Here is a 27,299-nt window from a genome sequence, read left to right as displayed (position 1 = left end):
TCCAGACTTGACACCCCCTAAAGGTCATGAAAACATTTTTTGTTGGTGCATTTAGGTGTGGATGAGTGTGAAATAGATGTCAACACCGCAGACACATTGAAGAGCACTTAAACGGACAGGCCTTGTATGTGCCAACCTGTCAGTGTAGGAGCTTCCCCTCGGTGCATTTGTAACTACTTTGGGATGATTGATCTGGAGATTTGGGTGCATGTGGCCCTGGCTGACCGTGCTCCACCTGCGCAGGGCCGTGACAGGCGGCATGCTGGACGTTGCGGGCCCGCCGGCGGGACAGAAAAAGACGAGCTCACGGGAGATCGTTCGATGGCATTTTATTTTATCGACTTTTCTCCGTTTACGGCGTTCCTGAGTGCTGTGGTGAATCGAGTTTCTATTCATCTGATTGTTATAGGAATTGTCTGTAGAATCTCATTGTGTGTGTTGGGAGAGGGGGGGGGGTGTATATGTACGGAATGAGCACACACACTGAATGAGGAGTGTGTGTGTGTGTATCTTCGTGTAGTGTGTGTTTGTGTGAGTGTGTTTGTGTGATGAGAGAGGCTAATGAATGAGTGTGTGTGATGACCCTGCAGTGCTGGTAATGTGATTAGATGAGTATCCCAAACAGGGCGTGGAGGGCCTGCCAGGTTGCTGGGCCCTGACACGACTGGCCCCGTGTTCAGATGGATGGACACACCCCTGTATTGATGAATCCTGCTTCCCCTGACCTGCTGTTAAGTGAAATGAACAATGTCCCCTTCAGCCCCAAACAACAATTAGTGAGAGAGCGTCGGCCTCCTGGCCATTTCTCATCCTCGACGTGGCGAGCGTGTGTGTGTGTGTGTGTGTGTGTGTGTGTGTGTGTGTGTGTGTGTGTGTGTGTGTGTTTGTACCTAGACCTCTTCCTTTTCAGTTCGGTCAATATTGACAAATGATTCTACTGTCACCACCATGACACAATAACATTTAGGCTAGCTGACCAGAGTGTACAGGGCAATTCTCACACTAATGAATATGCAGTAGGGTGTGTGTGTGTCCGTGTGTGTGTGTGTTCATTACTGCTGTCCTTGTTCTGTGGAGCATCCGGAGGGTCTTCAATCAGTTATCCATTGAATGTGTTCAGTCACCTATAACTACCTTTTCCCTATTATGTGCCTAACCTTTACACCTCTTAGTGACGCATGGCTTTATTCCTCAAGTGGATTGTGCTGCAAATAGGCGCAAACGGATGGCTAATGTAGCGAAGCCCCAGCGAAAGCTGGTTAAAGTTTTGCTCCTCTCCCAAAGATAGCTCTGTATTTAAGCCCCTCAGGGCTCAAAAGTTAAAACAACCAAATGTGTGTGCGATCAAATGAGAGGCTGACGGTGGTTTGACATGAGGAGGGCAGGTCAGTCTGTGTGTGTGTGTGTGCTGGCACCTACCTGCTGTGTTATCTCACTGTGGTTCGAGGCAGTCAGAGACATGCCCCGTGCATGAGCTACACCCTGTAAATGACTGGTGGGGGGGGGGGGGTTCAGGGCTGCCCCTCCCAGCCAGCCTGTTTACCCAGGTGTGAGGCCCGCCTGTCGGATCCCCCTCCACACCCCAAGGTGGACTCCCCATGCCTCTCCTGCCACCCTCCCTCACCAGGGCCGCCCCGCTCCAGCTCCCTACATTCCGCGACGGCGTGCCAAACTAAAGTGGACGGAAGCGTGTTTGATGTCATGTCTCGTCGCCCTGTTTGAGGCCGATGTTTTACAGACGACCTGTCAAAATATTTGATTCACCGTCCCTTTTGCAGGAGGGGCCCAGTTCTTGAATCGGTGTCACACAAGCACCAATAGTTTGCTTTCTAAACAAGGAGCTCTATTAGGCAGCTGCTTCTCAATGCGTCATGCCTGGGGCTGGGGTTGGAGGATGAGGCTGGAAAAACTAGGAGTGGGATGAAGCTTGCTTTGACCTGGGCCTTGAGGATGGATAGGCCCTGTGTTCAGGGCTAAGGCCAAGATACGTGCGCAATATCGGTGTTCATGAAAGGTTAGATCAATCAGAGTGCCCTCTCGTGCATGGAGGACAAGGACCACCATTGAATCCAACTCCAAAGCACAGAGCTAACCAGTCATTTCATAAACATCAACATATATATGGAGCTGATACTGCTGTCCCTCAGAGGAGATGCTTTTGCTCCGCTACCCAGCTGGTATTCTAATGTAGAAGGCCCAGACACACTGGAAGTTATTTGGAGCCATTGTGATGTCTAAGCTCTGGACATTAATCTGCTCTCCACACAGCGCTTTGAAGGTGGTCATTAAAGTGTCACAGAGAGAGAGAGAGAGACAGAGAGAGAGAGAATCACCCTCCTCCTGTTTGATTTCCGTCATATGCCCAGAGAACAGAGCATTGCTCCAATAGAGTCCTGTTCTCCCTCATATGTTTTGGATGATAAACAGTCTGGCCGAGGGAATAATTCTATCAAGAGAGGGAGATTAAAAACAACATCAGATATATCACTCAGCGCAGACGACTGGCACGGTTTCGCCGCGGTATCCGTGTCATTATGGGATGGGTAATCCCGTTTGCTCTGGTCTGAGAGGAAACGCAGGCTCCGTTTTTTTCCGCCTTGTTGTTTTCTTCTCCCCCCCTTTCTCTTTGTCTCTCTCTTTTTGTCTGTGTTTTATCCCATTTGTCGACATGGTGTGTCTCTCTTTTTCTCTATCTCTTCATCTACAGTATCTGAATTGTCCCGGTCTCTTTCTCTCTCTCTTATCTCTGTCTATTCCCTTTCCATATCCTTCTCTGGGCTCTGATGGAGTACAAGCCCATCTGCTTCATAGGGCCAAGCTTGTCCTCCCCCATTTTCTTTTTTTTGGGAGGTGGAATTTGTGAGTGGCTTGATGTATTTGACATGTGCGTGACAACCCGCTGGTGTGCGATCGTAGCAAAGGCAACGCACCATCCGGCCCAGCTGCGTGTGTGTGTGTGTGTTTGTGTGTGTGTGTGTTTTGGTGTGCACATCACACACCGGGAGCTTGTGAGCTTTGGTCAAGTTGGCAATGGCCTATCAACCAGTCCTGCGCACACATTCAAATACACACACTTGTGCTTACGTGAACAGTATCGACTACGCACACATTACACATACATGCAAACACACAGCAGGTCCTATACATACATACATACACACCCACACACACACACACACACACACATACAGACACACACACACACCACCCCAGGCTGAGGCTCTGCCATGAGCTGGATTTTGACACCAGTGAATGTGTGTCAGGTTGTCAGTTTTCCTTCGTTCTTCCTCTGGGCTCTTTGAACAGAGGCTGGCCATGAATAGTGCATGTTGTTTTGTTTTGTAGATTCCAACTGTCTGGGGCCTGCTTTTTCTTGCTTTTGGTTTGTTCCACTCTAAATAGAATAAGTTAGGAGGGGCCGTCCACTCGGCGCAGCCTGTAAAGAAAGTTGCAGCAGGTGTTGTGTTGTTGGAGCCCCAGGTGAAGCTGCATCTCCCTGAGGGGAAACCCTGCGGCTGCTCACATCACAAGCCTGCTTCCCTGCTACTCCCCACAATGCACCTCTCCTCTGTGGAGTTCTCCTGTTAGTCGTCTTTTTGATATACCTTTCTTTAAAATGGGGCCGCAGCCTTTAAACATTTATTTTTTTTACCAAATGTTTACTTTAATGTTAATGTTGTTTTATTTCACTCTATAAGTCAGAACATATTTGTCCCTCCCTCCCTCCCTCCCTCCCTCCCTCCCTCCCTCCCTCCCTCCCTCCCTCCCTCCCTCCCTCCCTCCCTCCCTCCCTCCCTCCCTCCCTCCCTCCCTCCCTCCCTCCCTCCCTCCCTCCCTCCCTCCCTGGCGTTATTAGGGCGGTGGAAATGCCACACATGTGTAGTAAATGTCTGGGAAAATATATACGAGGGCTCTTGCTCACCTTAAAACATCACATACCCTGCGCCCCCTCCTGGGGACCAGGGACTGGCTTTCGAGCCGGTGTCTTAACAGCAGGAACCCCCCCCCACCCTCCCCAACTTCCCATGCCCCCTCTCTGTGAAGTGTGGAACCGCGTGCACCTGAAATAGAGGTGCAGGGAGCTCTGGGATAAGGGTACGTTGGTAGAGAGAGGGAGGGAGACCATGGAAAGAAAGAGGGAGGGAAGGAGGGAGGGGAGACACTTGTGTGAAATTTATTTGGGTATCACAGGTTTTACGCTGGTTGCCGTTGGATTTACAGGTCGGAATGGAATGCGGCCCAATGAAAGGTGCTTTGATCTGTCCACCAGGTTGGGGTTCTTATTGGGGCGGGGGGGGATGCATGTACGGTGCGGGGCATCTTTTATAAGGTTGTGAGGAACCCCGCTGTAGCCTCCAAAAATCATAAAAATGCGAGACGACAGTGAAGGACTATGGGAGTCATTGGGAGACTGTGAAGGTTATATCGAATGGGAAATCTCTCCCTGTGCCTGGGTTTTATACGTCCTTTCTTCGACTCCCCCAAATACCCTTCTCATTCATCATGAACACTTCTCACAAAAAGTCGGAAGAACATACAAATGCCCCTGTGTTGCTCACTCTAGCCGTGTGGCGTGTTGTGTTGTTTTTCCTGGGCTCACCTGTGTGCTCTGCTGTCTTGTCTCTCCCAGAGGCGCAGGCTGATCCAGGAGTTGGGAGACCAGAAGATTCCTTTCCTGGGGCCAGGAGACCAGGGCTTCCAGCAGCTGGTGAGTCCCTCAGACGCAGTCTCGACCTATTTCAGACCCAGTCGAGTTTCCTCCTGTCTGCTCCAGATACTGGAGGTCCTAAAAGGTCCCACGGATAAACTGCCGCCTTAGGTCCATGTGGGGGACAGCAATGTGACCGCTGTGTTGTGGTGTGTTCCCCCAGTGGGAGTCCAGCTACTCGGGCCTGGTGGTGCGGCGGTCCTGCTCCCTGCCCACAGAGCTCCACGGTCGGGTCCAGAGCGCCCTCCTCACCCTGAGGCGGAGGGGCTGCCTCCTCAGAGACCTGGTCCGGGTCCGGGACCGCGACGTCCTGACTGCCGTGTCCCGGGCCCTGCTGGGCCAGCCGGGCACCACCTACCGCTACCTGGACACCCGTCTCTTCGCCATCCCCTGGCACAGCGAGGATCAGGAGGGAGGCGGCGGCGGCGGCGGGGGTCGCTGCGACGGTAGGGGTCGACGGTCAGTCGTGCTGCGACGCCGACCTGAGGGCCGCCTGCAAGGCCCTCTGGGAGCTCAACCACTTCTTCTCGTCCGACGTGGGGGAGAGGAAGGAGGGCGACGCCTTTACGCAGTACAGGAAGGAAGCGGACACGGAAGCCAAGCTGAGCGAGGACGACGACAAGGGCTCCCGACAGAGCGACGAGTCCAAAAACACTGAAGGGGGCGACTCGGAGTCCAAGCAGAGCGAAGAGGGAGACACAGAGTCCAAACACAGCGAGGAGTGGGATATTGAGTCTCGGCACAGCGATGAGGGCTGCTCCGAGTCCAAGCAGAGGGCGGACTGGGAAACGGAGGACAAACACAGCGATGAAGGAGAGCCGGAGGCCAGGCAGAGCAAGCTTGGGGTACCGGAGCTAAATCCACGCAGTGAAGGAAAATGCACAGGTTCAAACCCTGCGTCAGGCAAGGGCACGGAGGCCGAGGGGGCGACGCTCGGATGCCAGGAGAAACCTGTGGCAGAACTGAAGCACAGTCTCTCTAGCTACCACATCCAAGATGAGGAGGAGGAGGAGCAGAGTGGCCAGGGTTGTTCTGGCCCCCCCCAAGCACCATGCCCCGGCCCCGCCCACTTCAATGTCACCTTGCTCAACTACATGGACCCGTCTGCCATAAGCCAGCTGAAGGAAGAGCCTTACTATGGGATGGGCAAGATGGCGGTGGGGTGGCACCACGACGAGAACCTGGTCACCAGGTCTCCCGTGGCTGTGTACAGCTACAGCTGCCACGACAACAAAGGTGAGGGCTCAAAGCTCACGGCATCAAAAGGGGGTTTTGTAAATGCGGGCATGTTCTCAAAACGACGCCCCATCCCCACAACCTATATATTCTGTCTCATGTTCCCAGAAAAGTGTGCGTATCAGTGATCTCTGTCATTGTAATGTGGTCCCACGTTTATCTGGGTGTCTCTGTGGTGGATCAGGGGAGCTGTGGGGGAAGCTGGCATCTCAGGCGAGGCCTCCGGTTGGCCAGCCGCGAGATCTGCCTGCCCGATAGTGTCGAAGCTTTATCAAATGTCATCGCAGGCTCTGTTTCTGATGGGGCCTCGCTTATCACCAGCGCTATGAGGCAGATCACCGAGACACAGGGACTAGCACACACACACACACACACACATACACACACACGTACACGCACTCACTTCAATAAACAGACCTTATCACACCTCTCATCTAACTCCTCCGCCCCCTAGAAATGATCAATGTGTAATTATCTGATATGGAGAAATGAAGGCCTAGTTGGAGAACTGCTCCTAGACAGTACTGCGCCTAGATAATACACATCATTGGTGTTTTGTCTGTTCCTCAAGGGCCGTGCCGCATCGTTTATGGTTGTCAAGTCAAGAACAGTCATTGCTAATGATTGTGTACAAATTGCAAGAGCAGTTAAAAAAAACAAAAACACAATTTGATGTATTTTTATTCATTGGATAAAACACCCCTGGTCTTCGCAGTTTTCCCATCATCTCATCATCCCAGCACAGAGAACGCTCATATTTCTGCAGCCGACGTGGTCGTTCTCAGAAGGGTTAGGTACTAAACAGAACCACCTGCTTCAAGGGGTCTGCTGAGATGATTTGTTCCGACCCGCTTGAACCTTGACCCCCAGGAACGACGGCTTCAAACGCCTAGGCTCGGCGGTTCGGGGGGGGGGGGGGGGGAACCCTGCAGCTGCGTCTTTGTAGGCCCAGCTGACCCCATCGCCACAGACTTCAGAGGGAGAACCCCTCAATCCGGACTTTCACAGCAGTGAACCCCTCAGCGCTAGGCTGCAAACGCTGCCTTCACTCCGACCCAATCGTTGTGAGGACTCCCAGAACCGAGCAAGTGGAAGTGTTGCGGTGTGGAATGTTCTTTTACGAGGGAGGGCGGGGGGGGGGGTATTTCTCGATGGTTCTGTGTTCAGGCAGACTCTTTTCGAACGCAGCGATTGAGCCGTCGACCTCAACCTGTTTCAGACGTGTCGTCGTCGAACGATGACCGTGCGAGCGCGTTAGCATCGCCGCCTGCCTTCCCTCAACGGCCCCTCTCATGTCTGAAAAGCCCAGCCAAACCGGTATCCTTTCGCCACGGTCTCTATTACAGAGTCAGCCGGCGTGCTTTCCGGAAGATTCTGTCGTGGAGGAGGGGCATCTGCCGCCCGGCCGAAAGCCCTCCTCCTTTCTGCGGGGGCCTCGGGGGGGAGGTGTCATTAGAGGCTCGCTCACAAAGCACTGGCGGGAAATGAAGTTACTATTTATCTGTGCTGAGCAAAGAGAAAGGCAGACGTGGGGGGAGGAGAAGGCCGGGAAGACGTTAGTATTGATTGAGATGAAGGGTGTTGGCCAGCATTTGGCTCATAGTGCCTTCAGATAGGGGCTGGGGTAGTCAGCTGGAGGCTAAAGGCTGGTAGCGGATGCAGAGTCTGGGGAGGATGGGGGAGGCTGGGTTGAGGCTGGGTCAAGCTAGGGAGTATGGGGGAGGCTGAAAAAGACTGGATGACAACCGGGTCAAAAGACCCAAATGACACTGTCTCACACTCATCACCGAACATCAAAAGCTTTTAATATAAGAACCCTCCTTGTACGAACAACGAACAAACACATGCCAGTACCAGTTTGTGCTCTCTCGTATAACAGCTTGTCACAACTCATATGCCAGTGTAAAATGCGATGTTCAGTGATGCCGACGGCAAGGTGACCCAAGGAGGCGTGGCTGTGTGTGATTGACAGGTGTGAGCCCGGAGGAGGGCAGTGGGGAGAAGGGCTGCTGGAGGATTGGTCTGAAGGTGGCCTGGGACATCCACACGCCCGGCCTGACCCTACCCCTGCAGTCTGGAGACTGCTACTACTTGAGAGGTACCCCAGGACACGTTCAGGCACACACACACGCACACACACACACACACACACAGACACACACACACACACAGACACACACACACACACACAGACACACACACACACAGACAGACATTGACATGATGTCTGCTGTGTCCGGAGGTAGCAACTCTTTATGACTGTGTTTTTAGTGTTTGCTTTGCTCTGTCCCAAATGACCCGTGGAAGCAGGATGCGCTACAGACTTTCTCTCTCTCTCTGTCTCTCTCTAGCTCTCTCTCTGTCTCTCTATCGCTCTCTCTCCCTCTCGCCAGTTCCTCTGATCTCACATCTCCTGCTTGATGTCAGGCTAGCTACTCCACAGCTGGGCTTCTTTGGCTCATGGAGCCTTAAGGTTCCATGAAATTGTGTGCATTAGAGAGGTTAAGAAAACCAAATGTTGTGTTCTGAAGTCTTGTGACCCGGGGCTGGTGCGGTCTCAGTGGAGAGGACAGGCAGTGGGCCGTGAGGGTGTAAATCACGCCCCACAGCTGATGGCTCCAGCAGACCCCTCTTCTCCCTTTGTGTTTAGTGTGTGGTGTCGAAAAAAAAGACATAGTATGACATTGGTATTTGTAACACATGCACACACACAGACACACACATATGAACACAAGCTCATCTGACACCCGCTTAAAGCATGTTCATGGTTATGCAATCCGTGATGTTTCACTTGCGTTGTCAAACTGCTGTGGTTGCCTATTGCCGGACCCAGAGAAGGGTGCTCTGCCTGTCTGGGTGATATTTACAGCCCCAGAATGTCCCTTTAGCCCAGGTACGGGCTGCCTGGAATGAGACCTGAATTAGGGATGAATGCTCCTGTTGGTGATTGTACCCCTGACATCCCAACTTCTCTCTGCCCCTAGAACACACTCACCCACACACACACACACACACACACACACATACAAACATGCACATGGACAAAGACACCCACAACACACACTGTCCATCATCTGGAGCACATTCCTCCAAACCCAACCAGCCTTAAGAAGCCCGGTGTGTCTTGGAGAGTCCAGCCGTGCTCCGGCTCCAGGCACCAGGCACCGTTGTCTTCTTGTTCCGTTCTTCTCTCTTTTTTTTGACCACTATTTGTCACAGCCTCGCCCTTTGAACCGCTAATGTCCGCTCGGCTGGGAGCAAATCAAATCAACCTTATTTCCACCAAATGGAATTTCTGTGGTTAAAAACAGAACAATGAAAGTCCTGACACCGGGTGTGTTTGGTAATCTGATTTCCGGCTCTGAATGCACAGGGGAGCAGGAGAAAGAGTTGACCCAATATATTTAAAAGGCCCACTTCCCACTGGGGGAAAAGGACAAGTGGCACCAGACGAGGGGGTGAAAGAAAGAGAAATATTTATGACAGGAATTGAGTTTGAGTCCCAGCGATCCGCCCGGAGCAGGAGGTGCAGATTGATGGAGATCATTTATTATTGGATCTAAACTGTCTTAAAGACGGGAGTAATTCTGCCACAAGAGCTAATCCCTCACAGTCTCATCAAGGAAGGAGACAGCAAAACACGGACAACATGTTTTGTTCGTCATCCTAAACCCCCTTACCCTCCCCCTTGTCCCCCCCCCCCGCCCACCACAAAAACAAAAAAAAACACATATTAATGTCTTCTTAGGAATCACATGCATTAGGGCCTGTCTCCTGTGCTCCAGGCACGTGTGGATATAGCCATGTCCTGGGTTCAACGACAGCCCCTCGTCGCACCGAAATTAATGACGAGTATCAGACGAGCGCTGCGACATCCAGCCACGCAAACAGACCAACACATGGGCCACTAGGCTGGGAACAGCAGTTTGGGTAATTCTCAACAATCCCTTTAATATTGGACAAATGTTTATTGCTGCGACGCCCCTGCTCCATCTTGACAGATCGCATGTGATTTGGGAGGGTTTGCTGATGACAGAACGGCACACTCCACCAAATGCTTCCAGGGCATTATAACAATGAAGACAGGCTGTTCATGTAGTCCACAGACCACGACTCGGCCATCAAGAGAAGGGAGGATCACAGCACACAGTTCACTGGCTCAGTTTTCACCAGGACGACTCAGTCAGGGTTGTAGTGGGTGGGACTGCAGTGTATAGTCGTGCGCTCCGTGAGTTCCATGTGACCCTGAGATGTTCCTCACGTTTCCTCCCTCCAGACGACCTGAACAGGAGCCACCAGCACTGCGTCCTGACCGGAGACATGCCTCGCTTCAGCTCCACCCACCGGGTGGCGGAGGTGAGCACCACCCCCCCCGCCAACCTCACCCCACCTTGATATCCACCACTCCAGCAGGGCAGCGCCTGATGTCTCTCTGTCTCTGTCTCTGTCTCTGTCTCTGTCTCTGTCTCTGTCTCTGTCTCTGTCTCTGTCTCTGTCTCTCTCCTGTCTCTGTCTCTCTCTCTCTCTCTCTCTCTCTCTCTCTCTCTCTCTCTCTCTCTCTCTCTCTCTCTGTGTCTCTCGCCCCCTCCCCCCAGTGCTCCACAGGCACCCTGGCCTACATCGAGGCGCGGTGTCGTGAGGCCCTGTCAAACCTGCGTGTGGAGGCGGCCGGCAGCTCCCACAGCCTGCTGTCCCTGCTGCCCTCCACCTTCCAGCACTGTGAGGAGATCCACAACGAGGTGAGGCCGCCCCACACACACACACACACACACACACACACACAAGACTGCACGCCGCACACGCACACCACACATCCCACCCCTCACACCAAAACGCCACACCCCACGCACAGCCATGCTACAGCAGTATGGAGGAGGGGACTAGGTCTGGAACGACAGTCAGCGGGGACTGCGACACTGTTAACTATTAGAATATCGCCCCATTCATCTCTAACGTCCTCAGCTTTAGCTGTAGCTCCATGTGTGTAGCTCGTTGTAGAAGCCTTGGCTGAGAGCCTTGGTCTGTCTGGGAGCCCTCTGAAAGGCGGACGATCAGAATGGGAGGCTGCCCCCCACGCAGGTGGAGCCTATAGCTTACGCGTTTGTTTCTGGTGGGGGAAATGTTTGGTAAGTGAAATCCAGGTTATTCTCATTAGTCTTCCAGCCTATGATGGATCGGGAGTCAATCGCTCCTCCATATGCCGTCTGTGGGTGGGGGGGCCGGCGGTCTTGTTCACACGCGGCGAGCAGCGGATCTGGCTTGAGGGAGGGAGGGATGGAGGGGGGGGGGAGGGGCGTAGAGTTGGGTCCGTACACAGTGGTAGCCTGCCCCAACCTGCTCTAGCGTGCCAGAGGCTAACCGCCAAAATAGCGTTTCCCCCCGCCACCCCCCTCCCCTCCATCCAGGCGGTCCGGGGTGCTCCTGACCCCGGCCTCCTCCAGGTAACCACGGCACCCACCCCTGTCGCGGCGGGCGGCCATGACAGATGAGCCTGGGTGAGGTTGTTTAAAGGTTGTACAGAACATTAATTATTCACACCGCCAAACAATGGAGGCGGCGTCGGGCGCGGCGCGCGAGGCGCCTCGGCCTCCCCCAGGTGCCTCCCGGTACGGAGCAACACCTGCTCACCACAGGATTAGCCCTGCCTCGCCCCCCGCCAGGCGCCCACGCCGTACAGTCAGGGAAACAGGACGCTATTTATGAAAAGGAGTGTGTTAAGGGGGTGAGCATATGTGTTTATGATGTGTGTGGGGGTATGTTCTGTGCGTGTGTGTGAGAGAGAGGGGGGTACGTTCTCAGGGGCTCTGGCCCCTCTCTACCTGGCTCTGCGATGATCGATTGAGCCATTTGTTGTGAGTTGCCCACAAGGGCAGAACACCCACTTAAATGATGTATTGTTGGCGGAGTTATTTACGATGGAGGCCCAGTTAGCTGTTGGTGGGGGTGCACGCTCGCGGCGGGTCGTGTTTGACATGGACGACTGAGGAGCGAACAAGCGAGAGGCGCGCCGGTGGCCTGACCCCACCAGCACCTTCCGGGCGTGTCCTTAAAAGGTGCTAAACAGGCATGTGCATGGGCTGATGCAGGGGCTGGCGTGCAGAGAGAGAGAGTTGGTTTGACAGTTGTTCAGGGGAGAGGGTGGGGGAAGGGAGGGGATTGGGGGCAGTGGGAGGGCGTTTTGGGAGTCTGATGATGATGAAGCTGAACGTCTGCCATCTGAGTACCTGTGTTCAAGGAGGGGGGGGGGGGGGTTGAAACGGGGTGATTGGAAAGAACAGGGGAGACGGGTAGGGAGAGCGAGACGGAGAGAGAGAAAGTGAGAGAGAAACACAAAGGCAGAGACACAAGTAGGCAAAAACAATCCCACCTCAGGATGCTAGGGCCTGGTCCCTCTTCTTTAATCCCTCCTGCTGTCAGTACTCTACAGCAAGGGGGGCGGTGGGGCTAGCGTCGCCACGCGGCCCTGGTGTCGTCGGCTTTGAAATGCTAATGCTAACGTCTTGTCTCATTTCAAGCCACTGTGTCACAGCCCAGGTGGGGGTGTGACAGTGTGCCCTGGGGGACCCCCCCTCACAAACAAGGCCTGCCCCCCGCCCCCCCCAACAGTAAATATTGGAGGGAGGGACAGACTTAGGTCCCACATGTTTCACCAGGAGGAAACTCAACTCAGTGAAATCAGGCGATTGTGACCTTGCAATGTCCTGCTTTCCAGGCTAGTCTATCCTCAATGACAGAACGAGAGAGAGAGAGAGAATAAGAGAGAGAGAGAGAGAGAGAGAGAGAGAAATGGAGAGATAGAGATGCAAGAGAGAAGAAGGGGTTCGCTTCTGAACATACTCCCACACTGCTCACAGCAACGGCATCAAAGACAGACATGCAGAGAGAGCGCGGAGTGTTTGGGAAGAGTTTCTAGTTTTGTTTGGGATAGTCGAGAAATGAATCTGTGGGAAGGGTTATGTGACTGGTAGAACAGGAAATAAAAGGACTGGACAAATGTTTTTGTTTTTTTGGAGTGTGTGTTTGAGGATTTGTTTACATGGCACCATATGTGTACACAGCACCTGTGTGTGAGACAGAGAGTGTACATGTGTGTTTATATACTTTAGCATACAGTAGATGTGTCCACCAGCCCGCCCCCTGGAAGCTTTTGCCAGGGTGCACAGGTCCTCTCCAGGGAGCACAGGTCCTCTCCAGGGAGCACAGGTCCTCTCCAGGGAGCACAGGTCCTCTCCAGGGTGCACAGGTCCTCTCCAGGGTGCACAGGTCCTCTCCAGGGTGCACAGGTCCTCTCCAGGGTGCACAGGTCCTCTCCAGGGTGCACAGGTCCTCTCCAGGGTGCATAGGTCCTCTCCAGTGCGGGGCCAGGGCCAGAATTCCTGGTTGATGGCAGTGCAGGGAGAGTCAGGCTGCTATCGACCCACCCTGACACACTCACACACACACATCCTCCCCACCATCAGCCCTCCCACCTCGGGGGCCACGGCCCAAATTGATCGGGACCTGCTCAGGGACTACCGGGAGGTGTTGAGAAAAAATCGCACCTCATTAAATGGGAAAAATGAGCTGGTTGGTGTTGAATCCGGGGTCGGGGTGGTGGGCGGCGGGCAGGCGGCCGGTGAGCGGAGGCTAATGTGCAGTTAGCACATCCGTCACCTGGGGAGATGACAGGTGGGCGCCTCTGGGGAGCTCACCCAGAACCCACCAATCTCTCTCTCTCTCTCTCTCTCTCTCTCTCTCTCTCTCTCTCTCTCTCTCTCTCTCGCTTTCATTCTCAGTTTTTCTTGTGTTCGGTGGCTCACTCCCCACCCTCACTCTCATTCCCTCTCTTCATCAGCCCCCTCCCTCCCTTCCTCTCTCCCTCCCTCCCCTCTCTCTCTCTCTCTCTCTCTCTCTCTCTCTCTCTCTCTCTCTCTCTCTCTATCTCTGTGTTTCCCTTTTCTCTCTCTCCTCCTCTTTACCTGGATAAGCGGCCTTTAGTCAGCTCTCAGTAAGTGGCAGTGGGCCTGCTCTGGGGCCTCTAAATGCCACGCTCCCCAGTCGCCTGCTTTGTGGCTCCCGGCGGCCCGCACAGCAGGAAGCTGCTGCCATGTTGGCTCAAAGCAGAGCCACGGGCAGTCTCCCCTTGGTAAAGGACAGACGGACAATAACAGCGAGAGAAAGAGAGTGAAAGAGAGAGAGCAAAGGGGGGAGAGAAAAGGACATCCAGTATGTGTCCCTATCTGGCTTTGTACTGTGTTAAAGCTGTCGTGATCGAAGAGAGGGTGAAGCAGACAGAGAGCCTGACATTTCTTTGAAGGTGCTGTTGTATGGAGTGGTTGTGAGGATGCTGAACAGGGGCCCCGGGGCCTGTGTCGTCCCCCTTAACAAGGGCCGGCCCCTGCATGGAACACTGCAGAGATCAGGGGAGCCTCTGCTTCCCCAAAGAAGGCTCCGTCCTCCACCGCTCTGTACGGCCTCTCTCCATAGCAACTGGAAGGCAGAGAACCAGCGAGACCGTAATGGATGGATCTGGTGTCTCTGGGTTTTTTGTTTTAGGTGTGATGTCGTCGGTGTAAGACGCCACCGTACACGACATAATGCCCCGTGAAAAGAAACAATAAACGGAGCAGTCGGAGGAAAGGAACAACGAGCTCTCGTCTCTTTTCACAGGCGTTTGATATGCAGGCTCTTTTGTACTGGAGTGCTGCGTGTGATGCAGTTGTCTATGTCAAAGGAGCGGGGCAGGTATTGTTAGAGGGAGAGCGGGGGGCTGGGGGGGCCGGGGGGGGCTGGGGGGGGACAGGGGGAGGAGGGGGAGCTGTTGGGTGTTTGGGGGGAGGGCAAGTCAGAGGGGCTTTCTTTTGCATCATCGACATTTGTGGCAATCTTTGACATGCACACATGCACACACACACACACAATAGCACATTGATGGGCTAACACACACACACACACACACGCTACTTAGTAACATGCAGAGAAATACACACACTCCAACATTCAGACATACATGCATGCGTACATACACCTGGCTTGATGAAGCAGTCTCGTGAGGATTAAACCAGCATTTCAAAAGAGCAGGAAGCCACAGCAGCCTCGCTGGAGGAGAGGTGAGGGGCTCAGCCGCGTAAACTGCCATTCCCCAGATGGAGGGAGGGAGGGATGGAGAGGCGGGGAGGGGGGGGGGGAGGGGAGGGAGGGAGAGGGTGGAGCCATGTGGGGGTGAGGTGTGTGCCTGTTTGTTTCCGTGTGTTTGTCTGTGTAGACGGTGAGTGCTTGTGGGTGTGTGTGTGTGTAGACGGTGGGGGTCGAGGGGCCAAGCGGAGTGTGTTTACCTGTTCTCCGAGGAATGGCCATCTGCATATTCACGTTTCTGGCAATGCACTCTGGGACATCTTCCTCTCCCTCTCCCCCGCCCCTTCATTCCCTCTCTCTCCTTACATTGTGCTAATTTGGCAAAACTTGAACCTATTATTCAATCCCTCTCTCTTGTCTCACACATCATGGAGGCCTTGAGTTTCTGCTTGACAGCTAGACCTCAGTGTATTAACTGACATTGTGGGAGAGTTCAATAAAAAAGCAAGTAAAACATACTTTAAAGTGAAGTAAAATAAGGCACCAAGAACAGACAGGAGCGACGGTCATTTGTCACTTGAGTCTTGAATTTACAATACTCTTTAACATAAGTCATGCTATACAGATAATTCAAAAAGAAAAAAATCCACAGAAAGTTCATCTTTATGGGGTACATTATTCAGCCTTACTACATCTATACGATCTGTCACTTACCACAAATGTTCGAATCGTTTGATTTGTATGTCTGTGTGTGCCTGCCAAGGTGGAGTTTGAGTGGCTGAGGCAGTACTGGTTCCAGGGCCAGCGCTACACCCGTTTCTGCAGCTGGTGGAGCGGCCCCATGGAGAGACTGGAGACAGACTGGAGACACATGGAGCTCATGGTGAGTCTAGACACACCACTCAGGGCCTTGATACAGACACAACTGTCTGCTACCACACACACACACAGTGTACACACTGTTTATGCACAGACATACAGTACATGCATGCACGCAAGCACAGTTCAAACCACACCCACCCACCCACACACACACACAGACACTTCTTACGCACACATACAGTACTGTACACACACACAATAAGTTCACTCTTCCTAGATTTAGGTCACTTTAAACATGCCTGTGCCTGAGCTTATTGCACAAGCTACTCAACACATCTGCAGAAGCAACTTTATTGTCAGTTTACTGGAATGAGGTTGTGAAATACTGTATAGGCCGTATCATATTCAGAAGCATGTGTCATCTATTTCACTCTGGTCTGACTCATCTGTTTATCAGGGAAGTGTGTGTGTGAGTGTGTGTGTATGAGGGTGGGGAGTGCAGAGAAATTGGCTTGAGTCTACTCCTTGCCATGGCTTGGAGCAATTCACTTCGTTATTGCAGCCTTCCAGATTAGAGGGCTCACAGTAAAGTCCCCATTGTCTCCACTGCCTTCTGTTCCTGTGTGTTTGCGTGGGCGCGCACATGTGTTGTCTACTGTCCGCGACCTTCTGTCGTGACAGGGAATGTTTAGGGGAAACTCTAGAAAGCTTGCCAGCAGGGGGCACTCTTGTACCACTGTAGCACCCAGCTCCAAAGCTCAGCTCACTCTCACTCCCTCTCTTCATCCTCTCTCTCTCTCCCTCTCTCTCTCTCTCTCTCTCTTTCTCTCTCTCTCTCCGTACTCTCTGTCTCTGTCACTGGCTAGCGCTGAGCAGTAATCACATCTAATGCTCAGGCAGGGATAAAGAGAGAGAGGGAGAGAGAGAGAGGAGCTGGAGCACACTGGTGCCGTGTCTTAGCCAGGCAGCCAGGCTCTCTGTCTCCCCGCTCCAGAGCCAGGAGATGGGGCCTGGGAGGAAGGGTGGGTGGGGGCAGGCGGGCGGGTTCAGCTCATCTGGAGCTCCACCTCTGGGTCCAGATGAAGGGTGTGATTTGGGCCTGTATTTAGAGAGGAGCACGAGTGAGATGTGAAGGCTTGCTCTCTGATGGGCAACCAGACCCCACTCAGCGCTGTTGGCGGGTTTGTGTGTGTGTGTGTGTGTGTGTGTGTGTGTGTGGGGGGGGGGGGGGGGGGGGGGGAGTGTGTGGGTATTTGCATTTGTGCACAATGAATATATGCATATTTTGGAAAGGACACATAGTGCAACAACAATTCCTTGAATGTATGTGATATTTTAATCAATAATGTTAATTCATATATTTTTTTTATTTTACTAGTCATCTTCACAGTAGGTGGAAAATGAACATTTGTGCTTTCATCTCTACCAGCTCTTCCATTATATTCCACTTTTAAGCCTGTATACACTATAGGCGTTTCCCTCCATAGGAACATTGTTCGACTGGCACAAATACTAGGCTAAATTCTAATTGAAATATATGAATACAAAAATTGATTCTAGGAAGGGCTTCTATCTGACCCCTAGAAATAAGGCAATGATCATTTGTGAAAATGAGATCACATAAATAAAAAGCAATACTGGTCAATATAAATGCAGGTTTCAATATTGGCTTCATAAGCAATACTCCTAGATAGATTTGACTCCAATTCCACTCTGTGACTAAAGAGGCAGTTTTCATTAGAACAAATCCGTCATGTATTGACTTTGCTACAGTAGAGATTTATTTATAAATGTTTTATTTTTTTGACCATGTTTTTGTTCACTCATATTGTTCACATTTGACCATGTCCACATACCTTTTCTGTAAAATATTGAACCTATTACTCACTAAGTCACTACTACTACTACTACTACTACTACTACACTACTCATGTAGCACAGTTGTTTTAACCTAAGCTCTTTTTTATATTGTGTATATTTTTTTTTTAATACAATATGAATTTAATGTATCTATAAATCAAATATCTATTTTGGATATCCAACGGAGAGAACTCCAATGTAAAATGTTTTACTTTTGCAATAATGTAGGTGTGTGTATGTTTTGGTGTGTGTGTCCGTCTGTGTGTGTGTGTGTGTGTGTATACTCGGTATATTCTTATAGTGTGGCGGCTGCTGTTTCTGGATGCCGGGGCCCCTTCCCCTGGGGCCCCCTCCTGCCCCTCCAGCCTGTTGTCATGCTAATGCTCACCCTTCCATTTGAATGACATTCTGATAAAATAAAAAAAACCACGTCCAGCGCTCCTCTCTCGCCTTTCTCTCCAAACTGTTACCTCAGGAATTGAAGCGTTTCCTAATAGAAACAAAGGCACCGAGCGGCAGAGGGCCACTGTATAAAGTGTATTTAGATGAGAGTGTGTGTGTGTGTGTGAGAGCGAGTGTTTATTTGTTTCATGCATATTTGCACTACCTTAAGGAATTGGAGTGGTTATCAGATTTAAGGAGTGAAGGAGTGAGCGGGGGGGGGGGGGGCTTCTGGGTTCTCTATCTCTCCGAGGCTGTGGGGGGGGGGGGTACAGGGTACAGGGTGGCCGTCTGTGGTTAAAGGACAGGGGTGTAAAGGCGACGTTCCCCAGTGATACAGAGCGGGGCTGCTGAAACCCGTTTGGACTGGCCTAGACCAGGGCATACATCCCTTGAGGACACCCTATCAGAGATATCATACAATAGTGACATTTCCTTAAACCAGCAACAATGAATAGCTTCCTCCTGGCTAACAAAAGAGACAGTCAGCCTTTATGCAGAATATTTTAAATAACAGTGTGGCATTCTTTTTCACTTTTTCACTTTTTTTTCTTTTTTCTTTCTTTGATTTGCTGTGGGGGGAAAGCGACAGAGGAGAGAGAGAGCACATCCCATCTTCGTCTTGTGTGTGCAGCTGATGCTAATATATGCACTCTGTGTGACTTTAATTGATTTACCAGCTCTGCTCGCACACTACGGCTTTTTTACCCTAATTTGTCTTTTTCCCGACTTCTGTGACTGCTCATCTAACAACTTCAAAAGCGCTGGGATGTGAAGAGATTTCACTGTTCTCTCTCTCTCTCTCTTGCTCTCTTTTTTCCCCTCCCTCTGTCTTTCTCTCGCTCGCTCTTCCTCGTCTGACAGGGGAACGAGTCTTGTAGATGCAAATCTGTTCAGTACGTATCAAGAAAATTAATCTACCCTCACAATAAATATAATCCACACACTTGAATATATTTGTATACTTGAAGATGTACTAAACAGGAAGTAGGAGCAGGGCTCTGTCTCCCAGTGCTCTCTCCACCCATCCTGACTCTCTCTTCCTGGGCTTGGTCACACACAAACAGGAAAACACACTAACACGCTGTCATCCACTTGTTTTATTTTTATACACACACACACACACACGCACAAACCTACACACAATCACAGTCACTTATATTCCCAGACACACTCACACAGTCTGAAAGTAGCAACCAAGACATGTGTGTGTTGGAAGACCCACGCGTGTGTGTGTGTGTGTGTGTGTGTGTGTGTGTGTGGGGATGCGCACGGTGACCATTTCTTCCTTCTTCCCTCTCTTTAATGGTGGTCCTTCGGACCAATCAGAAGAGCTGAGGGGGAGCGCAGTGCAATCACACGCAGTCTAGCCCGCTTGCCATCGATAGCTGATTAGGTTATTGACCTAGCAGGATGGTAGGAGAGAAGGATGGGGCTGCTGGGGTAGAGGTAGAGAGAGAGAGAGAGACAGAGAGAGAGAGAGACACAGAGAGAGAGAGAGAGAGTGAGAGAGAGGGGGGCGGGGGTCAATGTAAATGTTATTGCAGTGTGAGCTCATTTGATCAAAGCCCAGGAAAGGTTAAGCGAATCCAATCTGGTTTTGTATGGCAGAGTGCAGACACAGGCACAAGGGGAGAAACCCCAAGACAGAGAATGGATTATCATATTGGCGCTGGAGTGGAGGGGGCCTCCGACCGCCAGTTTACTCCGCCTGTAATGCCTTTAGACAGCAATTGGCCTTAATAACCTTTATTGACTTCAGCGGGTCAGAGCCAAGAATCTAATTATTAAAGTGTATCAATTTCATTGGAGTTTAGAGTTGCACTGTTCATATAATTATTTTAAGGTCGGCCGGGGCAATTAATCCCTATCCACTTATTTGATGGGTTTGTAAAACATTATAAATGTTATGGTTCTGTTGTGCGTTTCACCGTAAATAATTTTTCAGAGGGAATTCTTTTCCATTCGCTGTGCTTCTTTTGCACTGCTCGGGTGAAGGAGGGGAGAGCTGGATGTCTTCAGAGGGCTTGAGGCTTCAGCAGAATTATTCTGCAGATGTTTTAGCGCTGTGTTTCAGTTCCTTTGCTTGTCTTCTACAGTACTTGCGTTTTATAACAATTTTATGTGCACACATGCTGGCCAGATTAATTGTTAAGTGTGAACTATTCAGTAAATAGTTTAAAGAGCGCTTTTATAGCTTATTATAAAACCGTTCATTATCTGTGCAACATTTCTGTGTGTTTATGCTAGTTTAGTTTTGTGACAATGTGCACTGCATGATACAATTCTGGGTGAAGTTGTTGGCATTTAAAAATTGTGTTGGCTGTTTTGTATGCGTGTGACTTATATCGTTAGTGTTTGTGTGTGTGTGTGTGTGTACGTGCATGTGTGTATGAATGGGAGAGAACCGCCCAGTAGTTTATCCTTCACTGACAGTCAGCTACCTGCCTAGTAAGACCTGGTTCTCCTTATCACCAAACATAGAATAGAGTGTCTTAATCCACGTGTTCATTATAACACGGCACTGTTTACCTCCAGCTCTCTACCAGCACACAGGCTTCGGCCCCATTTAGACGGCGCCACATAAAAAAGAAATTACTCTGAGATTATTGTTATTATTCATTTAAAGAGGAAATATACGGCTGATAATACATTTTACATCGCCGAGCGGCACGCTGGTGCAAATACAAAATGAGGAGAGAAAGAGGAAGAGGAAGGGGAGAGAGAGAGAGCGAGAGCGAGAGAAAACGTAGCCTAAGTCGCGGGCGAAGGCATTTGCGATTCTCTTTGAAGTACTTCTTCAACGGGGTAAGCTGAATTTCTCGCCCGCACCTGATAGTGTTCTGGGTAAATACTTAAACCCCTTTAGAGCATTTCACGGCAGATATGGCTGGGAGGCAGCATCGGTGTTACCTGCAGCCAGGGCGGCCCGGGGCTTGGTATCCCGAGGATGGAAGGTGCTGAATGGACTCCCTGTGGCGATAGGCTGGGTGACAGATTCAGCCTCCGCATCGCTGGGAGGAGAGCTTGTGGTGCAAGCGGATAGAAAGATAGTTAGAAAGATAGATAGGTGGATAGATGGATACAGATGATGGATGGATGGATGTTAGACAGACAGACCAAGGGTCTTTTTTAACCCTTTCCCAGCCAAATTCTGCAGACACTAACACTCTAAAAGGCATGTGCACGCGCATGTGCACACACCTGCGCACACAGGCTGAGACGTGCACAGACACATACATAGAGATATTGATGGACACACTTCCACACACACACACAAATAAACTCACACACATTCAATATGAAACACAACTGCACATTTTATTAATGGCTAAGGGCACTAGCTCAGCCTGTCAAGCCATATTGTATTACTTTGTGTCTTTATAAACAGCACACGGGCACTCCTCAGCCATATCCTTTTATTTCTGTCTCATACATCATAATTATTGCTCATACATTTTCTGTGTGAGTATCTCTAATGATTTCTCGATAAACAGGATCTATGTTATTATCGTGGTAAAACAGAGGCGTGGCGGTTCATGTCATCGGAGTTCACACAGTGAATGGTGAGCAGAGCCAAAATGCTCTGGGCTGACTGAGTTCAGGTTTACCAAAGTTATGAGTCACAGTTCCTGCTCTGATCATCTCCACACTTCCTAGAGCAAACTCCTCAGACACGACACCGCCTGTCTCTGTATCGTGTTGGGCAAATGGGGTGTTTTGTCTACATCCCGTGACATTTTATTATTTACAGAACATACATCATTTGCTTTATTGTGTGAGAGATGGGAAGAAAAAAAAAGATAAGTTTTTGCTGATTTGCATTGTTTCATTTTCCAGTTTTGAATATTTGTTGGGTGTCCGTGAGTGCCGTCATTGACAACTTCACTGCATTGCGGGGTGGAAGTGCCCCCTATCATTTTAGTTAGAAAACAAGCAAGAGCGCTTTGCTGAGATGAATCTGTCTGATCCTCTTAGCCGCCCTCTCCGCTCACCCGATTTTTCTTTCTGTTATTTATTCATCCCCACATTTTTCCTCCTCTGGCCCGATCAGCAAGATAAGTTTGCCGTGGAGGGAGATAACATCCATTAAAGAAGTAAAGAGGAATTATAGGCCAGCGTAGATGAATCACTGCTCGGGCTAATCGTGTTCAGTGTGGACGGGAGGGCTGACTGCAGGGCCTCGCCTCGCCTCGCTCTGTCTGCCTCCACTTCAGTTACACAGCCGGAGATAGCGAGGGATGGAAGGATGGAGAGAGAGGGAGAGACAGACAGCGGTGGGGGGGTGTTGACTGGGTAAGTGAGTGTTCTGAGTGGGCGGGGGTATTCGGGGAAGGAGATGAAGATTGAAAATGAGATGTTTCCGAGAAAGCAGTCGAGGTTTGAGAGCAGAATGGCTATAGAACGAAGGATGGAGACAGAGGGTAACAATAGAGAGACAGTCAGAGACGATAGAAGATGAGAAAAATCTCCAGCTCCAGCTCCCACCAAAGCCCACCTTCTCACGGCTGACAGTACACATTAACACGAGCAAACAGTTGACATGTAATTATTGCCAGACTTTGATGTCGGTGTAATTGTGCATTCCTGGCCTAACCCATGCACATCACACCATGGAATAGAGATGAGACAAGACATCGTGTTGTTGTTTTTCTCTTACCATCAAAGAACAACAGCTCCAGTCAGTGAACTCCCCCCCCCCCCCCCCCCCCACACACACACACAAACACACCCTTTAATTCTCCAAATTCATCAGTGCAGCCATCATATTCAGACTATTAAAAGGGGCTAAGCCGCTCTAAAAACAATGAGGTTGGGGGGGGGGCTTGTGATGGAGGACGGCGTAAAATTGTCTCGATTCGCTCGAAGAGTCTCAAAGAAAGAGGGGAATGATGGAGAAGATGCTACCGATAATTTGGGAAGGCTTTAGGTGAGGGGGGTGCAGGGGGAGGAAGGGTGGAAGGCAAGGAGGTACTGCTATTATGGAGGGATTTCAACTGCACTCTGCAATGTAGGGGGGAGACGGTGATTCTAGATGGTGAATACAGCAGCAGAGAAGGGGCTTGGGGTAGTTCCTGGACCTGGTAAAACTTGGACGTTGTTTGTGTTGCTCTTTCACAGCAACACGTTTGAGGACGGCACACTGGCTGACATCAAAACCCAGTGCGGTCTTTGTTGCTGGTGCTCCACAACTTACTCTTAGGACAATTCTTTTGTAGTTTGCAAATAAGAAAGTACACAATGATACTCCACGAATGACGTGAATATTAATAGACTGCATTTTCCTTCGAAACCCTCACAACCAATTTCTCTCATGGATCGTACCACCTTGCTAAAACACTCAGGGGGGCTATCACTGCAGGAACTCCCCGCCCTCCCCCCCTCCGGATAGCCCCCTCCTGGATGGTGTGGTGTTAAGTGGGTGAGATGTAGGACAGTGTAATTAACGTTAGTCCTTTAGTGGGCCCCGCCTCCCTCCATGGGGAGATCCAGATATAGCTCTCATTAATTCCTATTTGTGCGTAATGAGAGGGTCATGTTGGAGGTAATAAATGGATCTTTTATTTGGGTGAGAGCTGCAGGGCTGCATCTTCTCCTGGCTAACAGGTTCATAAACACCCTTTAGCCACCATCATCAGCCTCTTGGGTGGCACACACACACACGCATTAACGCGTTACACACACTTCAGTCTCTCTCTGATTCTACTCTCTTCTCTCTTTTTTTTTTCTCTCTCTCTCCTCCTCTCTCCTCCTCTCTCCTCTCTCTCTCCTCTCTTCTCTCTCTCTCTCTCTCTCCTCTCTCCCTCTCTTCTCTCTCTCTCTCTCCCATCTCGCTCTCTCTCTCTCTCTCTCCGTCTCTCTCATCCTCCTCTCTCTCTCTCACACACCACACATTACGGGGGTCTTCTGACGAGGATGAAAATGTGACAAACATTTTAGCATGTTATTGAAACCCGGTAGTGTACTGTAGTCTTTTCTTCTTGCACGATAGTTAAGGAGCTGTTCTTCACTCTGTAACTGCTACACATTCTATATGAGATATACAGTAAACCCATCACCAACAGCAACCCATATAAAGGCCCGGTGCTATTTCTGCCAGGGCCTAAACCCACACGTGTGTGTGTGTTTGTGTGTGTGTAAGCTATGGTGCGTCACTATAGCACTGCACCCCTGACAATTACCAAGCACACACACACACACACACACACTGACTCTCTCTCCTCCTAGTCTATGTTCTGTGTCTGACAGACCTGTCACAGGCTCTTTGTGTCCAGATGCAGGATGAAGATGTGAACCTCCACTGACAGCTCCTTCCCACACAGCCTGTGTGTGTCTGCACCCAGCAGCACTGTGGGGCCTGTCCGCTAGCCCCAACCTGCACACCTGAACCGCCGCCACAGTAGCCCATTTCAAGTCAATCAAAACATTATTAACTGTACATTTTTATCCCCCACCGACTTGATTTCTGTTCGGGAAAAGTCTACAGTACTGGCAAGGACAGAGATGGAAATTCATTTTATTGGCTTTAGCGTTAGCTGCAGTATTGGAGTTTAATTTGTTGGACGTCGTCACTTTGGGGGAAGACCGACTGGCTTCAACCCAGTCAACCAAAAGCTTTTGTTGGCAGGAGACAAGTTCTGGTCCAAATCGGCTATCTGGAACCATCTAGAATCAGCTTTCACATGCTGAGAAAGGGAGACAGGGAACATGAGGGAGAGAAAGAAGGGAGGGGGGTTTAGCAGAAGGCACTTGTGAGTAAGTGTCACACTTGGTTCCAACATCTCTGTCCAGGTCCATCTCCATTGTTCTAAATTAGTCCCTGCACTTTCTTAGGGCTTTGTGGTGGCAGACAGTGATGCATTTTGTTTAGGCCGGTGGGGGTGTTGTGTGTGTGTTTGTCCGTTCCTTGCCATGCATTGGAGAGCCTGGTGCTGACATCTGCATAGCTCATTCAGACCCAGGCCTATGTGGTTTAGCCATTAAAAGCCCACAGGATCTGCTCGTGAGACTGTGTGTGTGTGTGTGAGAGTGTGTGTTCCTTGTGGAGCTGTTGGATTGCAACCTTAAAAACAGTATTTGTCTTCTCGTTTTTCTTCTTGTTTTTTCTTCTTTTCCCACCGAATTGGCTGATCACAAAGCCTTGAGGGTTGTGCTTCATTTAGCCCCCCCTGTAGAAAGCATGTGTCCAGCATGCCCTCACACCATCCTGGCCCCAACATGGACTGGGCCTCTGTCACACAACAGAGCCCTGCCCACACTGGAGAACCACAATGCCTTCAAACGCACTCACTCGTTGGGTGCCTTCCCTTTCAGGGACTGTCTGAACCCCCCCCCCCCCCCCCTCCCCCCCGTCTGCTTTATAGCGTTCCTCTGATGTCGCAGACACATTTTTCTAATGTTTTACACTTCATATAATCCGCTGTGTATAGGGAAGCCCACTTCAGAGCCTCATATAATTGATGGCGCCCACGACCCCCAAAGGGTCAATCTGGCAGAAAGGGCAAGCACTCAATCACCTCTGAGATCACAAGTACCATCCACTCCCCCTCACAAACACGCACGCACGCACACACGCACACACACACACACACACACACACAGAAAATACCTCCCTAAGAGGCCTGTTGTTTCTGTATCCCCCCAAGCTGGTCTCTCCCAATGAGAGTCAGGGGCCCTTTGAGTGGAAAATGCAGCCTGTCCAGTGATGAGACTAGGGCACTTGACTAGATACCTCCTCCCCCACACTCACACACACCCACACACACAGACTTATTATTAAAAAGCTTAAGATCTTGCAACCTTATGGAATTTGGCAAATCAAATTTCAATTTGGCCATCTCCCATCACATGACAGGGGAGGGATGGACAAGAAAACACTTTTCCCCCCCTTTTTACAACTGGAAGTTGTGTGATGTCAGAGGAAAGTGAGTCTGGCTGGGGCTTATTTTCCTGGGCTAATATAATTTTCCAGCGGTGGATTGTTACCCCCAGAGCGAAGTAAACCAGGGAGGCCCTCTGCAACACACACCCTGGGCCCCTTCAACCTGGAACCGGCCCTGGTAGGATCACAGTTCCCTTCTCGTCCAGAGTCTGTCACCAGACAGAGGCTATCAATTATCCCTGAGCAAGGTGCTCCGTGACTTTTTCCACCAGTAGTGGAACTGATATTGGTTTCATGTATTAAGACAGTGAAAGAGAGAGAGAGAGGAAGGGGGGGCTACTTGCCAAACTTTGACTCTTAGGGCCTGTGAAATCAAATGTAGGGACCTGAGCGCCTGCAGGAGCCAGAAAGCACGATCAGATTTGGAGAACAGGCCTGACATTCGGCTGGTGTGTTAACGTGAGAAGTAGAAATAGAAATAAGGAGAGAGAGGGAGTTCAGAGGCAATGATTTTGTCAAAGGACTTGAGCACCTTCATGTCTTTCTTTTTCTTTCTTATAAGATGCAGATATACGGTACAAATCCTAACAATCAAGCTATTGCTGATATTTATGCTAGTCTACGAAGCCACCATGGAGCAAGGCAGAAGGCAACAATAATGTTTCTAATTTTTTAGATTTGAAAGGTAAAAATAATATTTTTCAAATAAAGTTTGATTTATTTTTTTGGAAGTCAAAAAAATACATTTCAATTTAGTCAGGAGAAAAATGACTAGATTCTCTCTCAGACAGAGAGAATAGGCCAGGGCTCAGAGTTGTGTGGATATTGAGGATGGGCCTCTTGGTCAGCGCAACACAAGCTCCTGTACGTTGTGAGGGGCCCTGAGGGTCAAAATCACAAGATGGATTAGCAGGGCCTTGGTAAGCTCTGTGACCTGCTATAGAATGATAATGTCACAAACCAGCCATGTTTAGGGCTTGTGGAAGTCTTACTGTAGAATGGATACTATGTCATGTTGCGTAGTGGCAGGTTCCTTGACCTTAAAGAATATCCATGAACGCATTCCTTGTTGACATTTGGTATCCGACGATCCAGGCGAAGGGCTGTTGTTTTGGTTCGAAGATACAGTTCTTGTTGTCAGTGAGATGATCCATTTCAGCTCCACAGTCTGCCTTTAGATCCAACAACCCGTTATATTTCTAAACCTGGCCACACTGGAGGTATTGGAGTTTTAGGGTAGAAGGGACATTGAAGGAGCCCCAGACCCAGCCCCTCTCCTGCCCTCTCTCTCACCCT

At 50.4% G+C, this 27,299-nt stretch overlaps 1 protein-coding gene across 1 annotated transcript in view; it reads left to right on the top strand.

Moving 5' to 3' along the window:
- The first annotated feature begins 208 nt into the window (after positions 1–208).
- fto (FTO alpha-ketoglutarate dependent dioxygenase) overlaps positions 209–27,299 on the top strand; it is a 79,969-nt gene continuing 52,878 nt past the window's right edge. The window contains exons 1-8 of the mRNA XM_047042328.1: positions 209–316; positions 4,631–4,708; positions 4,872–4,935; positions 5,030–5,944; positions 7,917–8,042; positions 10,221–10,300; positions 10,540–10,683; positions 15,762–15,881. Coding sequence (XP_046898284.1) covers positions 209–316; positions 4,631–4,708; positions 4,872–4,935; positions 5,030–5,944; positions 7,917–8,042; positions 10,221–10,300; positions 10,540–10,683; positions 15,762–15,881 — 1,635 coding nt within the window. The remainder of the gene's footprint in view (positions 317–4,630; positions 4,709–4,871; positions 4,936–5,029; positions 5,945–7,916; positions 8,043–10,220; positions 10,301–10,539; positions 10,684–15,761; positions 15,882–27,299) is intronic.

This window comes from Hypomesus transpacificus, chromosome 19 (genome assembly GCF_021917145.1).
Source record: "Hypomesus transpacificus isolate Combined female chromosome 19, fHypTra1, whole genome shotgun sequence".
Classification (NCBI taxonomy): Eukaryota; Metazoa; Chordata; class Actinopteri; order Osmeriformes; family Osmeridae; genus Hypomesus; species Hypomesus transpacificus.
This window is presented reverse-complemented; position numbering and strand designations above follow the sequence as displayed.